The 18625-nt window shown below is 41.4% G+C and overlaps 1 protein-coding gene across 20 annotated transcripts in view; it reads left to right on the top strand.

Moving 5' to 3' along the window:
• The window catches only part of KIF1A (kinesin family member 1A), a 200920-nt gene that overhangs the window by 97100 nt on the left and 85195 nt on the right, over positions 1–18625 (top strand). For 9 of the 20 annotated variants that reach the window (XM_060241983.1, XM_060241991.1, XM_060241984.1 and 6 more), the window contains exons 11-16: positions 84–159; positions 544–622; positions 1615–1757; positions 12643–12854; positions 15492–15571; positions 18547–18622. In XM_060241983.1, the coding sequence (XP_060097966.1) occupies positions 84–159; positions 544–622; positions 1615–1757; positions 12643–12854; positions 15492–15571; positions 18547–18622 (666 nt within the window). Of the gene's footprint in view, positions 1–83; positions 160–543; positions 623–1614; positions 1758–2889; positions 2917–12642; positions 12855–15491; positions 15572–18546; positions 18623–18625 lie in introns of all 20 variants that reach the window. The other 11 variants (XM_060241986.1, XM_060241988.1, XM_060241989.1 and 8 more) reach the window with 2 other exon arrangements.

Below are 18625 nucleotides of genomic sequence, written 5' to 3'. Positions count from 1 at the left end.
GATTTAATTGTATAATAGTCCTCTTTGAATCAGCATATACTTTCACACTCTGAGGTCCACTGTTTTGTTCTGTCTCCCTGCAGAATAAAAAGAAGAAAAAGACAGACTTTATTCCATATAGAGACTCTGTACTTACTTGGCTTCTCCGAGAAAATCTAGGTACTTTGTTCCTTTCAGTTCTACCTTTAATTCGACCACACGTATAGTCAGTGGTCCACCAGATTCTTGATTTTTCCTAGTATTCATGATGACAACCCTTTTGCACAATACAATAAACTGCAGGGCTGCCTGCTTTAATTGTAACAGCATATCCCAGCCAATAATAGTTAATACTTGTACGCTGCTTTTGTTCAGGTCATCCAGATGGGACTGTGGTGTTGGGGTTTGGGTTGTGTACTGCCCATGTCCTAAGGTCAGAAGACAAATGATATGGTGAACATACAGAAAAGATATAGAGGAAGAGTGTTAAGAGAAATGATGAAGATAGCCAGGCAGTGTGGTTTTCATGGTTTCAACCAATTTTTTTGTGTGTTCTTTGGGCAGGTGGTAATTCTCGAACTGCTATGGTTGCTGCTCTCAGCCCTGCTGACATCAACTATGATGAGACCCTCAGCACCTTAAGGTACGACCTGTGTAAAGCTTCTCAGACTGTAAATGAGGAAAGGATAGACTGCACCCTTTCTTTGCAAAATATTCTGAGAAGCATAAAAGTGTTTGGTTAATGAACCAACTGGAGATATGCTGCAGCAAAGCTGCCTATAAAGTGAATTAAATTGAAAAAAGGAAAAAAAAATCTGCATCATTTAAGCTTGGAAACCTGAGTTCTGTTGAATATTCATGTGAGACAATTCCATAGTAAGTATTGGGCTTGTATAATCTAGTAGCCTGTTTGGCGTTATTCCCAAATGGGTTTGCACTAATTCCAGTGGCAAATTATCTTATGGACAGCTTGGGGAAAGTATTCATATTTGCCATATATTTTAAATAGAGATATTAAACTGGAAGAGTTCTCTGATGGTGACAGTTGCCCTTAAGTTGATTGCAGGTGCCACAAAAATTGAACTAATTGAAAACATATCTTTATACACTCCTCTCCTAGCTGCCTAGCTTTCATTACATATTGTAACTTCTCCATAACTCCTTAGTGATAATATAATACACTTCCTTCTTATACAAGGCTTTCAGTATTCCTTGCTGTTGACTAATGATTATGTCACTGGAACATCTTATGGTACCACAACAAGTTTTTTGTATATAGTTTAGTATCTCAGGTCTTTTACTGAGCTATCATGAACTTGGTGTAGGTAAGAGTGATGAAAACTGTTTTGATCATTTGCTTTTGAATTCTGTCACCCATTCACATTGCTGGATTCACTGGCCTTATAGAAGAGGCTAGGTCTAGTCCAGAAGCAAGTGAACAAAAGAGATGCTTGCATTTTCCTTAACACTAATGAAAACACTCTGCATTTCCATTGAAGGGCTCCTGGCAATTCCCGTCCAGCTGAATCCCAGCATGTTTCCTTTCTAATGCAGAGGTCCCCTTCTATATGTGCCCCACTGCATGGTATTTAGCAACTCTTTCTAGTTTCCCCAGAATCTGCCTTGCTTTCTTAGGTATGCTGACCGTGCTAAACAGATCAGGTGCAATGCTGTCATTAATGAAGATCCTAACAACAAGCTGATTAGAGAACTGAAGGATGAAGTGGCTCGTCTGAGAGACCTCCTGTACGCCCAGGGCTTGGGAGACATCATTGACAGTAAGTTTCCTTTGTGCCTTGGGCTGGGGTTGACATTTGCCAATGCCTTGTCATTCTCACCTCCCTTAACAGAACAGTGTCTACATTCTGCATTGTTTCACTGTCTATTTCACTGCCCTCCCAGTCCACTGAAAAATGACAGTGAGGATGATACTAAAGGACCCATTGCATGTTATAGTTACCATGTGGAAGCTGCTTTAAGTTATTCCACATAATAGCTTTTCTAGGTACATGCGAGCTCATGTCAGGATATTTTCATCACACCTCCGCAAACTTAAAAAAAAATTGCAACAGAAGAGTGAAAATTGCCTACTCCATGCATTGAACCATAATAATCACTACATAGAACAACTTAAGGTCACATGCAAGTGCCTCTGTAATGTGGAACATGATAGTTAAATGTTCCTAGAGCTCTCATTGCTCCACCTTGACTACCTGTTGTATCTTGCTGTGGGCATTCCTTATCTCATTTGCTGAGTTATTTACTGGACGAGTAGAACAATCACAGGAATATTTTGATTCTCCAGAAAAATGTGGAGAATTTTCTTGGCATCTTGTATTTCTTGTGAGTGTTTCCTCTGTCAATATTGGGGGAGAAAGAATTTGGCCTGAAGGACATGTATCTTGGGGCCTTTCTATTTAATGATTTTACTGTGAAATAATACTCAATTGCTACAGGGGATCCAAGTACCTTTTCTCTCTAGCACATCTGTTACGGACTTTTTCTTCTTCCTGCCCCCAAGACACAATATTTTATTCCTAGGAAGATATAATCTACTCCCCACTCCCAGCTAGAGCAACATTCTGAAAGCAGGCACTGTGGGGAATGTGGCTGGCACGGGTTTCATGGGTGGACTGGATAGTGCATTGTTATCACTGCACACCAATAAGGCTGCTTCTTCCTCTCTGCAATAGTCTCACCATTGTGAGAGCCTTTTAAAATTTTCCCCTCCCCTAATTTCTTTAGAAGGTGTCTGATAACTTTCTGCAGTGCTAGTGTAGTGCTAAGAATGAAATCCAGATTTTCTGGAAACATAGAAAGGCCCTTGGATGCTGTTTCCTTATTCCTGTAAGATGAACCTACTTTTATTTTCTTTGTCTTTTCCCTTCATTCTTCTCCTATCTCTCTTAGCCAATGCTGTACCAGGAGGACCTAAATGTGTGTATTCTCCATTGCTGGTATTTTGTGTGCTTCACTGCTTCTCACAGACTCAGTCATAGCAAAGGAACATGAGTACAGCATGAGAAATAGACCCAAGAGCCAATTCAGCAAAAGCTGTTTGCAATAACTTTGTTTTCCTAGCTGCCCAGGACAGGGGCTGAGCTAGTCACAAATATCTCCATAAAAATGCAAAGAGGGGAGAAAATAACAGAAGCATTAGACATAATCCAATCTAATGCCAAACAGGGATGCTAACTATTTTCAAGAACCCTTGGAGCAACAATAGGAGATTGGTTTGTAGTCTTGCACTAGAATTAGGATTGCCAACCTCTGGGTGGGGCCTGGAAATCTCCCAGAATTACAGCTGATCTCCAGACTACAAAGATCTGTTTCTCCTGGAGAAAATGGCTAGGAGGGTAGACTCTATGGCATTATACCCCACTAAGGTCCCTCCCCAAACCACACAGGCTCCACCTCGAGTCCCCAGGCTCCACCTCCAGATCTCCAGGAATTTCCTGATCCAGTGCTATTAACCTTAACTGGAAACCCCTTGCACAAAATGGCCATTTTCTCTATGAAGTGGATCAGATGTGAAACTGATACATCTGTTCGCCTTTTTCTCATAATCCAAGGCGATCTTCCCAATTTTATCTATCCTTTGTGAGACTACTGTAAATGGGATCTTCACTGGGTCTTGATTGACATAGGTTGCATACCCATGTAATCTACACAAGGCAAGCCTGTTCTAGGCCATTGGGCTTATGTCTTTTGTTGGAGGCCCTGGCAGAGGGAAGCCAAATTACCCCTCCACAAAGTCTGCAGTTCTTTTTTTTTAACTGATGTTTGCCTTTCAGTAATCAGGTGAATCTTGCCATGGTGCCTGCTCTCCTAAAATCTTCATGGTGGGGTCCACTCTTGAGGTTTCCTTTCTCTATGCTGTAACTATGTTTCCTGCTCTTTGTGCTGCTGCTGCTTCTGCTTCTGCTGGGACTGGTTCTAATTAATATTAATATTTGCTGGAACTGGGTGGGTGAAAAAGCCTGCCTAGAAGCACTAAAGTATCTGCTTCAGGCCCAAAGTGGCACAAATGGTACTTGTGATCCCACCTGGCTCTCCTGTAGGTTGTATGGGTACCTGGTAGGAATGCTGCTGGAAGAACCATCTGCTGTTGAGCTTGCCAAAATCGTCTGGCTTTTGCTGGCATGAAGAAGGCCCTGCGGCCTCTGCCTTGTTTGTGATTGGTTCAGCCTGTGCTCTTTAAATCAGTAACATAGATAGCACCCACTTCCAAACAGAGAAACAGCAGTGCCCAGAGTGTGGATGTTATGCTTTACTGTATCCAGCTCTCAGAGAGAAGTCACTCAGCACTCAAATACCATGGCACAGCTGGTTCCATATTGCCTCTTGGGGTCTGCATAGGCTGTGCCTCTTAGTTTGCAGAGTGTAGCCTGAGATGCTGAAAGCTTTTAGATGCATAATATAGTGAATTGAAATCCTACCTAACTCCAGATGACTTAACGTGGTTTGCCATCATGTTCACCTCATATTTGCTTTTATTTCTGAATATTTAATAATTAAGTTTAGTTGCTGTAGTACTGGCTTTCCATTTGGTTAGGCTAATATCTTTTTACAAACCTTGAACACCAAGAAACTGTTAATCTTTCCTTGAGCTTTACTTAGTGGCCAAAGTTTTTCATTCTCCAGGAGATTTTTTCAGGGTTAGTGATGGAGGAAGCAGAGACAGAGCTCTCCTTGGCCCTCAAGGGATTATTGGAAGGCTTTTTTGAAACAGAAGGTTTTGTTATGGTGAGAGAAATGCCCCGTTGCCAGGCTGCAGCCAAGCCGCAAAACTGACACTGAATAATTAAGCAGCAAAGGGAAAGACAACATTCAAGTTCTGTATGCAGGCTTACACTTCTCTTGCAATGCTAGGGTTTATTAATTGCTGTGAAAAGATTTACGAGGAGAGTATGAGGGCTGTCTTGGTTGTCCCTTTGTGTTAAAAAAAAAACTTTTAGGAAAGCAGTCAGAAAATAAAAGTTAGGTCTTAAAGTTCTCAGAGTTCTCTCTTGAATTTTACACATTATGTACAAAGGCCTGATGTGCTTAACATGAAAAAGATGCTTGTTTTTTATTTGTTTCCTTACCAGTTTTTAAAAGACAAGTAAGGAAAGGTCATGTTAGAAGGAACTCTCATCAAGCAAGAAAGCCACTCATTCAGAGTTTGGGTTTCAGAGAATCTGGTTTCCTCTCAGGTTTTGCTACAATTTTGGAGTTTCAGGTCTTTATGCCATTTTCTAAAGAGACATTGAAGAGAGGCTGTGGCTTAGTAGCAGAGCATCTGATCAGCATGCCAAAGGTCCCAGTTTCATCTCCAGTTACAAAGATCAGGTAGTAGGTGATATGAAAGATCTCTACCAGAAACTCTGGAGAGCAGCTGCCTGAGTAGATAACAGTAATCTTGATGGACCAAGAGTTTGATTCAGTATAATACAACTTCATGTGTTCATATTGTATTGGACTACAGAAGCTGCACACACTTGTGCTAGCATACACACACACACTTCAAATGGTTCCTCATAGCCAGCCTGACACTTTCCCAGATCTTCTGTATGGCTTTCAACCAAATAACTGACGTCCAGACCTCAGGCACTCCAGAATCTCTAAATTTTATTGTGCTCTTTCTTTCTTCCCCCTCCCCAAAATACTTGCTTTTGGGCTCCATTGTTCAAGCTCCCTGTGAAAATTTTGCTGAACTCTAAGATCTGACAAACTTTCTAATATTTTTCTACACAAAAAAAGGGAAAATAACCAAGACATATAAAGCAGACAGATAGAAAGCTTCATCATGCCACTGTGGCCACATAAGAGAAAGTAATTTAAAACGTATGATGTGAGTAAGGTTTTATTATGGCAATTACAATTCAAGAAGCATTTTAAGGTAGATGCTGAGCTGATATAATTTAGTATACCTTCTGGCGATATCAGCGGTGTGTGGCATATGTAAATTATGCTAATGAGCTCTGGCACCTCTTTTTCTATTAAATGATGATATGTTGGCTGTGTTTGTACATATTGAGAAAACTGTATGTCCACAGCTTTGCATTTTATTACTTTTTATTTTTATTGAAGAGTTTTGTTCTCATAGAACTGAGAAGTAATAAAAAGTCCCAAAGGAAGTTAACATACGGTGAGGAGATCTTATCCAGTACTCACATTAAAATAATATTGTCTATAAAAGCATTTGAAATAGTTTAATTACTTAGTTCAGAGAGTCTGAATTCTTAAGCACTTCCAAACAGGCTTTGGCCAGCAACTGGAGGTTGCGTATAGTTGGTTTTTGAATTTATTTGTTTATTATTTTAGACAAACAGTGAGGTACAAAAAAGAAAAGAGAAAAAGGGGGGAAAAGGGTTATTCAACATAATTACATTTGTCAAAGACAATAATATAGTACATAAAGTATAGGACAGAGAATAATTTTCTTTTCATCTTGGGTTGCCAGGTTTTACCTGGCTGCTGGCGGGGTGCCATAGGTTTTTAATCAAAATGCTAGAGCATCCTTGTGTGACATGCTAGATCCGATTACTTAACTTCTGAGTGACATCATCGCCATTGGGCACATCGGGTGCCAACAGAGCTCTTTTGGGGTGGAGCTCCCCGTTAGCCAATCCTGTGCTGGTGGGTTGGAGCCTCAAAATTGGGGGAAACCCTGCCCCAGTGGAAGGTTGGAAACCCTATTTTAATACCGTTTGTTATAATTTGAAGGTATTATCTATAAAATAAAATAATTCTTATTTCTATTGGGGTACAATTCATCATTTAAGTTTTAACTTTCAAACTTCCTAACTAATTTGTTTTGACTACTAGTTTCATCATTATTACATATTCAACATAACATATTTTTCACCACTTCTACATATTCATTAGAACCTTTAATAGATAAGCAGTATACTATTTTGTAAAAGAAAGTTACTATATCTTGTATAGAGAACCCATTTATATTCAGGATATTACATTTGAAACAGATTTTAATTCCACTTCTATTTTATTACCATACATTTGTATAGGTTATTTTCTCACTTTAAGTTTGTCTTCTGCTAGTATAATACAAATAGTACACACTCCATCTTTCCTCAAATTTCATAATAGACTTGTTTCTCAAAAAGGTTGTTAATTTTGCATATTCAGCAGTTTTATTTTTCCATTCCTCTAAATATGGACAGTAGTTACTATTTTGCTTCTAAAAGTTTTGGTAATTTGTTAGGCAGAACACCTAATAGCATGCTCTTGGCTTCCGTTGGGAATTTAAACTTTAATATGTTCTGCATTTTTGGGTGTATTTCTTTCCAATATCTTTTTGCTTTTTTACAAGTCTGCCACATATAAAAGAAAATTCCATCTTGACATTTCTAGCATTTTCCTTTGTAGTTGTTATGTGCTTTCTCAGCAACCTTTAGAGTTATATACCATCTAAAAACATTTTGTACCAGTTTTCTCTTAGTGTCTAGCTGCCTGTAAATTTGATATCTTCCCCCCATAGTCATTCCCATTGTTGCATAAATATCTGGTCTTTAAAGTTGTATATCCACTCAATCATTTTTTCACTTGTTCATCTTCCATTTCTAGTCCACAATCCAGACCAAACTTGCTGTTTGGTAATCTAATTTTATATTTGGAACAGCTAAACATCCTCTCATCTTGTAATATTTTGAAGCTTATTCTTGTTTTTCCCCTTATTTCATATACATTCATTTGTCTGTCTTTGCTATGCTTTCAATATTTTTTCTTCTATGTATATGGATAACATTTTGAGCAAAAAGTGTAGTTTTGGCAGCACATTTGTTTTAATTGTAGAGATGAGATTTTTAGGATTTTTTTATCTTAATAAATCTGTTTAAATTGATTTTCAAATTTTCTGACATTACAGTTTTGCCCAGTAACGTTTATTACCAAATATTTAATAGGGTTGGTGGCTGTTGAGCACTATGTGATCTTCATAGAGTTATCTTCTTATTGTTGTGTTAATATGTCATTATCATTTTTGTGGGGGGGTTTTGTTGTTGTTAATTTTATAGCCATGGGTGCCTGTGGACTACACCATGTATTTTTGTTGGTGTAACCTTCTGCCTCTGACAAGGGGTGTTCCCAGGCTGAAAGGGCTCAGGGAGCTAACTCTGGTTGTGCCCCCAACACTGCCCACAACCATGCCAGCATTGGAACCCTCACTTCAGTTGCACTGACAGCACAATGGGGCACCTCGGTGGGCCTGCACTTACATAAGTGCCAGTTACACCAATATATCTAAGATTTATGTCAGTGTAGGTGTAAGTTTGGTCCCAGAGTGCTCCCCCATTTCAGGATTTCTCTGTTAGCATTGCATCTATTGTTTTCTTGTAGGTGAATTGAACCAGTATATCTTGAGGTAGCTTATTCTTGAATGCAAATCTTGAATTCACTCTAAAAATCTGGTCAATGTTAAGAAAGCCTTCCTCTAGCTCCACATAATTCTGAAGTAAATCATGAATGTTTTTTTTCCACATTTGGCCACCCAAAATTCTCTGAGATTCCTCTAAAATGCAGATTTTAGATCTGCATTGAATTTCCAGGATTTCAGTTCTACCTTCTTAGTCTGAAGATCCCGACTCTCTAAATCTATCTAAATTCTATCTTTTTGCTTCTCTTTGATTTTTTTGTATTTGTTTGTAATTTCAAATTAATTTCTGATAGTCCAGTCAATATCTCTTGACACACTTCTTGAATGTATTTCTGGGTTCTTTCCTCAGATTCTTGAATGAAGATATTCATTAAGGTTTTTTTTTCCTCTGAGTCTTGAATGGGCTTTTGAATTCTTTCTTTAAATCATTGCATTTGGTGTACCAATGTTCACAATAATTTTTCTACTATTTCTTCAATTCTCTGGTTTTCATTTGTTTCACCTGTACTCCTTTTTTCTTTGTCTCTTTGATGTGTTTCTGTTGCCCTTTTCCTTTTCACTCTTCTACTTTCAAAAAAATATATTGTACACACTTTCTATATATTATTCCCACATTATTGTTTTCTATGCGTATATCAGATGGACAACAATCAAAGTCTGTACTATTTAAATAACTAAAGTATATGTCCATTAGAACAGAAAATGAAAATAACCAAAATAATAATAAGAATGAATGAAAATAACCAAAATATAAAAAAATGAATTATAACCAAATATAAATTCCTTAGAGTAAATAATATAAAAAAGAGCTTCACTTAATATTTTTGTTCTATTATTGAAACTGAGATTTTCCTGGAAAGCAGCCAAGTGCTGTTCTGCCAATAAAGTTATTTAAAACTGATTACATAAGTATTTTGTTGTACAGCTGTAATTAAAAATCAAAATTTGTCAGAAGCCTTGCTCTAAAAGTCATCAATGTTTGAAGAGGGTCCCTCTTAGCTTTATATATTGGAAGCTGTCTTCAAACATGGCCAATCTATTCAATTACAATCACAGTCCCGGGAGTCCAAAAACATTCAAAATATCATAATTCTGGGAGTCCAAAAGATTGCAAAGATTACTGAATCCAGATTGGTTTAGAAAAAAAGGAACAAAATGAAAAAGATTGGTTGGGGTTGGCTGATCTTATTGGCAAAAAGCCCTCTTTATCTCAACTGCCTTTGATATTTCCAGAACCAGGTGGAAACCTGACATCAAGCCATCCCCCCGCCGGGTTCACCTGTCAGTTGTGTAAGAATAGAGAAGTAAATACCCTCCTTTCCTGGCTTTGTTAGTCCCACTGCGAGAAAAGACTGGAGCTTTTAAAGTGCTCCTTATCAGGTTGTCATGTTCCCCAGAAGTTTGACATTGGATATAATTTTTAAATTCAAGTTGTAAGGATTTGCTAACAGATAATACTCTAAATGTTAAACTGTTGTCAAAAACTATGTATATTTCTGTATGTGAAGCTTATATTATTTATTATTTACAAAATTTAAAGCCTGCCTTTCTGCCCTTACAAGGGCCACCAAGGCAGCTAACAGTTTAAAAGATATATGATAAAATTAAATTACAAAATTATTGTAATAAAAAACATCCACCATTAAAACAATTTTAAAAGAGGTTAAAAACAGTTAAAATCCATCTCTCTCTCGGCTTGGCTTCGCGAACGAAGATTCAAGAAGGGTGCAATAGTCCACGTCTGCTGCAGGCTCGCTGGTGGCTGACAAGACCAATGTGGGACAGGCAGGTCCGGCCGCAGCGGCTGCAGGGAAAAGTCTGATTTAGGGCTGGCGCCGTAGCAGTGCGATTCTTCCTCAATCTTCTTTTGTCCTCAAGACCAGATATGCGTGCGTTCTCAAAGGAAGAGACAGCCTGGTGGATGGTGTGCCTCCATGCTTTGCGATCTGAGGCTAGGTCAGACCACTGGTGATGGTTGATGTGACAGGTGCTAAGGGATTTCTTCAAGGAGTCCTTGTACCTCTTCTTTGGTGCCCCTCTATTTCGATGGCCGGTGGAGAGTTCGCCATACAGGGCAATCTTGGGAAGGCGGTGGTTTTCCATCCTAGAAATATGCCCTGCCCAGCGCAGCTGCGTCTTCAACAGCAGTGCCTCGATGCTGGTAACCTCCGCCCGCTTGAGGACTTCAGTGTTGGTCACAAAGTCACTCCAGTGGATGTTGAGGATGGTGCGAAGGCAGCGCTGATGAAAGCGCTCAAGAAGTCGCAGGTGATGACGGTATAAAACCCATGATTCGGAGCCGTAGATGAGGGCTGTAATCACAACCGCTTTGTAAACATTGATCTTTGTGCCTTTTTTCAGATGCTTGTTGCTCCACACTCTTTTGCTACGGATGCAGTAATGCAGGAGAGGCCATTGCAGTGACCATCTGCCAGGCATAGCCAGACAGTGACCACGCAGCGTTCACTACACCGGGAGAGGAGTACATACAAAATGTGAAAACACACAAAATGTAAAAATCATGGTTAGAAAGCAGGGATCACTGAGGAAATGCCAAACCAAACCAAAAAGTCTTCAGCCACCAGCAGAAGATGGCAACAGAAGGGGACAGATGAATCTTCCTGGGCAAAGAGTTCCAGAGCTTTGATGCCATGACCAAGAAGCCCTCTCCTGCATTATCACCTGCCTAATTTCTAGGGTTGCGAGTCTGCAGGTGGGGCCTGGAGATCTCTGGCTTTTACAACTGATCTCCAGCTGGCAGAGATCAGCTCGCCTGGAGAAAATGGCAGTCTATGTAACCAATGCAAAACAAACACAGGAACTGTACTGACCAGGTCCAACTCAGAAAATACCTGGGGACTTTGGAGTGGAGCCAGGAAACTTTCCCAGTCCCTAAAACAAATAAACATACGGCAGTGCAGTTTCCCTGAATACAGTCTTCATTTGCTCACTCCTCCACAGCTGCAGTTCCACTAAATGAAAGTGAAAATACACTCACAAATCAGCCAAAATAAACAGTTTGCAAGCATACATTTTTGTGATCTCACTGGGGCAATTTATTCACAGAAATTGCTGAATGTAACCTTCTGCTGTATTTCAACCAACTTCTTCAAACTAATAGGAAAATAAAAGGAGAGCAGCCTAGGGGGTCAAATTTTCCTCCATCCCACGACCAGGTTCTAGTTAACTCCACTTTACTATATACACAACTTCTAAAACCAATGCAAAACAAACAGAGGAACTGTACTGATTTCTCTTCCTTTCTTACATGGATCACACACTTGCTGGGAAGAGCCACATGGCTCTGTTTGCTTGCCTAATCCATGCAGCTTTTCTCCTGCTGAGATTTAAAAGCACACGCACAATCCAAAACCCAAGCAGTTTGCAAGGTTCTTTTTAGCTTGCCAAGGTTTAAAGGCACATCATGGCTATTGGGGCGGGGCTTCTCCACCTAACTCTAAGCCTAACTCTCAGCATTGTAGCATGCTGAGGCCCCTCCCCTCCCTAAACCCCTCCCTCTCCCAGATCCACTCCCAAAGTCTCCAGGTATTTTCCAACACAGACCTGGCAACTCTACTAATTTCAGAAGGTGGAGCACTAAAAGCAGGGCCTCCAGAAATGACTGTAATTGGGCATATTCATAAGGGATTAGGTGGTCCTTAATGTATGTTGGTCCCAAACCATATAGAGCTGTGAATGTCAAGACCAGTTCTTTGAATTGTGCCCAGAAACACATTAGAAACCAGTGTAAGTTGGCCTAGAATGGAGTGATATCATCCCTTTGACCCATCCCAGTCCACAACCTGGCTGCAGTATCCTGCACCAACTGAAATTTCCGAACACTTTTCAAGGGCAGACCCATTTAGAACACACTACTTGGTATGCCTAGGGTAAATGATGCTGAGCTCCTGAAATCCCCTTTTCCCTTCTTTATGGCCTTGATTTCCCTTTTCTCTTTCTGAGGTGCTACTGGAGATCACTGACTGTTTGTAGCCCAGATTTTTAATATGCTGTCAATTTGCCTGAAAGCACTTGGATGCTGTTATGCCATTGCATAGAGAAATTCTGCAGGGTGTAGTATGACTGATTCTGCTGATATGAGGATACTGCCTAACATATATTGCTACTGAATTATCTGTGCATCTCTTTGTTGAATTTCTACCTTTCTCCTCATTGCACCATGTTGCTGTTCCCAACTGCATTTCTTTTCTCTATGTTTTCCTTCCTTCCTTCCTTCTTGTCTTGTGTCTTTCCTCCTCTTCTTTCTCCCCTCCTGGACCTCATAGACATATCCGACTTTGAGAACAATAATGATAATCGTAGAGTGGCAGATATGAGTCATCGCCATGACAATCTCTCCACAGTGACCAATGCCTTGGTAGGAATGAGCCCATCCTCCTCCCTCTCAGCCTTATCCAGCCGAGCTGCTTCAGTCTCCAGTCTTCATGAACGGATCATGTTTGCTCCGGGTAGTGAAGAGGCCATTGAGAGGCTGAAGGTAAGAACCAAGATCTTGCAGGCCACATTTGTGATGTAGAGGCATGAGAAGCAACTTGAGAGCATGGAGACTATCAATCTGATCCCTCAGTCTTGCCTCCCAAACTGGAGGGTTTCTTCCCCCAAGAGTGTCTACAAAACATTGTCATGCAATCACCCACTGTCTGCATATTCCCTTCTGCTGCAGTCTTTCTCAAACCTGCTTCAATATGATTTTTCTGAAAAGATCATATTCAGAGTAGGTTTGGCCATAATGTGGGTGGGAAGGCGCAGATTTTTAAGCATCTTTGCCCACATTGGTACTGTTTTCCCTCAGTATCCCTTCATGGTTTTCTAAAAATCCAGCAGAAAGCTCTCCAACTTGAGTGGGGTTGTGGGCTCAAAGGACACCAAGAACACAGCCATTTAAACATTCCATTGCCACTGTGGGTATTTGTATATTTCGTGACTACACAACAGGGAATTGGCAAGGGGTGACTAGGGATGGGGAAAAAAAAATTCGGTAGTACACGGATTCGAAAATATACAGGGGGGTGGGGTGGGAATACGGAATCCCGTATATTTCTGAATTCTGTAGTCGGAATAGCCGCTTATACAGTAGATGCACGGCTATTTCCGAATATACGGCCCCATTATACCCTATAAGCCATTGAAATCAATGGCAAATAGGGTATATTTGAAGCTGCCTGGAGGGGAGGGTGTTTGAGGGAGAGCCCCCAAATTTGCAGGGGACCTGCAGGAGACTCTCCCCTACAAACCCCCCAAGTCCCAAAAAGATTGCGCCAGGGGGTCCAATTCCTGGGGCACCCAAAGCCAAACCTAACTTCACACCAGAGAATCTCTATGGAACCCAAACGTACTATATACATCTATCTACTCTATGAACCCTGCCACACAAAACACAGTCTGCTCAAGGTCTGCTCTGCAGACCTGGCTGCAGCAAACCCAGATGCCAGCTCTCCAGCCCTGTCCCCAAAGAATGCGGGGAGAGCTGGCCAAGCACAACAAGCATGCTGGCTCTGGGTCGCTCACCCAGGTGCCAGCTTCCCTGCCAGAGAACACACAATCTACAGATGCCAGCTCTCCAGCCCTGCCCCAAACAACATGGGGAGAGCTGGCCAAGCACAACAAGCCTGCTGGTTCTGGCTCTCTCACCCAGGTGCCAGCTTCCCCCCCCCCCAAAAAAAAAAACCAGAATCAGGAAAAGGGACAACAGGAGAAGGCCAAGAAACTCAACTGTTAAAAAAGTGGCCTTTTAAACAATGAAAATTAGGCCAAACAGCCCCCCCCCAAGAACCAGAACCAGAAGAGAAAAAGAACAACAGCAGCACAACACAGCAGCAACAAATCAAACACAGAATCCTTTTAAAACAGTAAAAAACTTAACTTTTAACAATACAGGAACTTTACCAACCCCTCCCCCCCAAAAAACCCCTTCACCCTAACCCCAAGAAATCCAAGCCACCCAAATCAGGAAAAGTAAAAGGACACTGCACTTTTAAAAGTCCTCTCACTATAGTAAGATATGGGCAAATTGGCAAAAAACACCCCACCCCAGGCCCCCTCCCCCAGCAGAACCCCCTAACTCTAACCCCAAATAAGCTACCCACCACCCAAATCTGGATAAGTAAAGGGACTCCAAGTCTTAAAAAGTCCTTTTACCAACTAAAATAAAAACAAGAACCCCAAGACTGTCTTACTTTAGATATCTTCTCTACTCCAGGCAAGTCTGGTAAGGCTGAGAGAGAGCAGCAGCAGCTGAGGCCAAGGGCCAGCACAGCACAATCTCTCTCTCACACCAACACAGCAGCAATGGAGGAGTCCAGCCAGGCAGACTCCTTAAAAAGGTTCTCTGGCCCTACAGAGAGCAGTTTCAAAAAATAGCACTGCTCTGTGATTGGCCAGACAACAGTGCTTACTTGGATATCCAAGTAAGCAAAAGATCAAAAGAACAACAATGTTGCTGATGGCTGGGGGATCAGCTACACAACAGCCCTGCAAAGCATGCATTTGCAATGCATTTTGCAAATGCATGCTTTGGATTGGCTGCTGGGGCTCCTCTTCCCCCTCCCCCCCTCCCTGATCCCAGGGAGGCTATGGGAGAGGCGGGAAAAGGCTACCAAAGGCGGGAAAGGAGGCAAGCAGCTCCCCTGAGGCTGCAGAAGCCCCTTTCCCGCCTTTTGCATTGAATTCCGTATACTTCCGAATATCTGTACGGAAGTATACAGGGAGCCATACTTGGCTCCCGCATAATGGGCCCCAATTGGATTCGGCTGTGTGCGATTCCGTATACAGCTGAATCAGGGGTGATTCGGCAGTTGATTTGGTTCATCCGAACCGAATGCACACCCCTAGGGGTGACTGCAGCCAATCTAGTATTTTTTGTCTCCAACATGTGTTCTTTAAATACTGTGATTCTGGTAAAAAATCTGAATTAATTGAGCTGCATCCTACAAAGGCAAAGCTTTATTTTGTGTATAGATGTTATGCAAATATCAGGAACTGACAGTACGGTCATTCTGATTGTGACCTTATAGAAAAAAAGTAGTAGATTGAGCCTAATGTATTATAGGTGAAATATTTTTAGTCAAGCCAGGTGACCATTGTGAAACACTAATGTTTACCTTATACTTTGTAGGAAACTGAAAAGATCATTGCTGAGCTGAATGAAACATGGGAAGAAAAACTGCGTAGGACAGAAGCAATACGTATGGAGAGGTAGGAACCTAGCTGTTGTTTATAACACAAGTTCACTTCAGAATGTCACATGGTTTAACCTTTTGTTTTGCTATGCAGGGTTGCCAAGAGCTACTACAGGCCCCAAACAAAATCCCACCATGCCCCTACACCACTAAGACTTAAACATCAATCAAACATAAAAACAAAACATGACTTGCCCAGCTCCATGGATCTGCAGAATGACTAGGCCTCGTAGAATTTTGTTCCCTTAGCCCTCCCCCCGATCGGAATCTCTAGCCATTCTTTCGGCAGAGAGTGAAGGCCACAAAACATGTTAAATACCCTATGTGGAAAAAAAAATCTTCCAAATTAAGGTTGCCAGGTCTGTGTTGGAAAATATCTGGAGACTTTGGGGATGAGCATAAGAGAAGCCATGTTGGATCAGGCCAATGGCCCATCCAGTCCAACACTTTGTGTCACACAGTGGCCAAAAAAAATTATACACACACACACACTGTAGCTAATAGCCACTGATGGACCTCTGCTCCATATTTTTATCTAATCCCCTCTGAAGCTGGCTATGCTTGTAGCCGCCGCCACCTCCTGTGGCAGTGAATTCCACATGTTAATCACCCTTTGGGTGAAGAAGTACTTCCTTTTATCCGTTTTAACCTGACTGCTCAGCAATTTCATTGAATGCCTGCGAGTTCTTGTATTGTGAGAAAGGGAGAAAAGGACTTCTTTCTCTACTTTCTCCATCCCACCCCGCAGTCAACGTTTCTCCAAGCTAAAGAGGCCCAAGCGTTTTAACCTTTCCGCATAGGGAAAGTGTTCCAACCCCTTTAATCATTCTAGTTGCACTTTTTCCAATGCTATAATTTCCTTTTTGAGGTGCAGTGACCAGAATTGCACACAGTACTCCAAATGAGATCGCACCATCGATTTATACAGGGGCATTATGATACTGGCTGATTTGTTTTCAATTCCCTTCCTAATAATTCCCAGCATGGTGTTGGCCTTTTTTATTGCAGTCACACACTGTCTTGATATTTTCAGTGAGTTATCTACCATGACCCCAAGATCTCTCTCTTGGTCAGTCTCTGCCATTTCACAACCCATCAACTTGTATTTGTAGCTGGGATTCTTGGCCCCAATGTGCATTACTTTGCACTTGGCCACATTGAACCTCATCTGCCACGTTGATGCCCACTCACTCAGCCTCAGCAGATCCATTTGGACTCCCTCACAATCCTCTCTGGTTCTTACCACCCTGAACAATTTAGTGTCATCTGCAAACTTGGCCACTTCACTGCTTACTCCCATCTCCAGATCATTAATGAACAAGATAAAGAGCATGGGACCCAGTACTGAGCCCTGCGGCACCCCACTGCTTACCATCTTTGGATGCAAAGACTGCCCATTTATACTCTTTGCTTCCTATTAATTAGCCAGTTTTTGATCCACAAGAGGACCTGTCCTTTTACTCCATGTCTCTCGAGCGTACTAAGGAGCCTTTGATGAGGAACTTTATCAAAAGCTTTCTGGAAGTCAAGGTAAACAACATCTATTGGGTCCCCTTTGTCCACATGCTTGTTCACCCCCTCAAAGAACTGTAACAGGTTAGTGAGGCAAGATCTTCCCTTACAGAACCCATGCTGAGTCTTCCTCAATAACTTGTGTTCATCAATGTGCCTACTCATTCTGTCCTTGATAATGGTTTCTACCAACTTTCCCAGTATTGAAGTCAGACTGACTGGCCTGTAATTTCCCATATCTCCTCTGGAACCCTTTTAAAAGATGGGGGTGTCATTTGCTACCTTCCAGTCTTCAGGAACGGAGGCAGAGTTCAATGAAAGATTACATATTTTTTTCAGGAGATCCACAAGTTCAACCTTGAGTTCTTTCAGAACTCTTGGATGTATGCCATCCGGACCTGGTGACTTATTAGTTTTTAAATGTCAATCAGTTGTAGGACCTCCTCTCTTGTCATCTTAATCTGACTCAGGACTTTCAACACCCCTTCTAAAATTAGTGGTTCTGGAGCGGGCAAACACTTCTCACCTTCCACAGTGAAGATGGAGGCAAAAAATGCATTCAGCTTCTCAGCCATTTCCCTATCCTCCTTCAGTAATCCTTTTACCTCTTGGTCATCCAAGGGCCCCACTGCCTCCCTGGCTGGTTTCCTGCTTCTAATATATTTGAAAAAAAATTTATTGTTGGTCTTTATGGATCAAGAAGAGGGTGAGGTTTGGGAAGGGGAGGGGCCTCAACATGGTGCAATGCCATATAGCCCACCCTTCAAAGCAGCCATTTTCTCCAGGGGAGCTGATCTCTACCAGCTGGAGATCAGTTGTAAAAGTGGGAGATCTCCAGGCTCCACCTGGAGGCTGGCAACCCTAATCCATATGGAAGAATGTCATCACAGGGAGAGTGTTCACACCACTGCTTGAATGAGCTGGCATTTGCTTGTAGTGACAGAAAAAGTCTCCAAGCAATGGTGGAAAGTCATGTATGTTCCATGTTAAAATTGCCATGTAAAACAGTCCTTACATGGCCTTCTTGACAACTTTTGCAGCCTGAGTGGTTGGGAACAATTGGACCAATAAGAAGCACTTCACAAATTATTTTACTTTAACCCAGGCTACAAAAAGCATGTAAAATGTGTGAATACATGTATTTTTTCCTCTTTCCCAATATAGTCACCAAGAAGCTAAGACTAGAAGGTTCAGTTCTCACATTGCCACATGCTATTTTTATAATCATAGTTCTTTCTGTTCCTTGAAACCTGCTGTTAAAACCTTTTAGCTTATCTTTGTGGTATAGCATATGTCACTGAGCCTAGTCCTTTCTTTTGCCATATCTGCATTCCCAGAATTCCTGCTTATATAGAAATATCATTTGTGTTCAGATAGTATGGTGTGTACTCTTTTGGAGTACTTCATTTGTTACCACAATAGAGAGCAGGTCTCAGCAGAATTTTCATGGTTTTAGTTCTTTGTTTTGATATTTTTCAGGGAAGCTTTGCTTGCTGAAATGGGAGTAGCCATGAGAGAAGATGGTGGTACTCTTGGGGTGTTCTCTCCTAAGAAGGTA

This window comes from Heteronotia binoei, chromosome 6, assembly GCF_032191835.1.
Source record: "Heteronotia binoei isolate CCM8104 ecotype False Entrance Well chromosome 6, APGP_CSIRO_Hbin_v1, whole genome shotgun sequence".
In the NCBI taxonomy this organism is placed as follows: domain Eukaryota; kingdom Metazoa; phylum Chordata; class Lepidosauria; order Squamata; family Gekkonidae; genus Heteronotia; species Heteronotia binoei.
The sequence above is the reverse complement of the archived record's forward strand: the minus strand, read 5'-3'. Positions and strand labels throughout refer to the sequence as shown.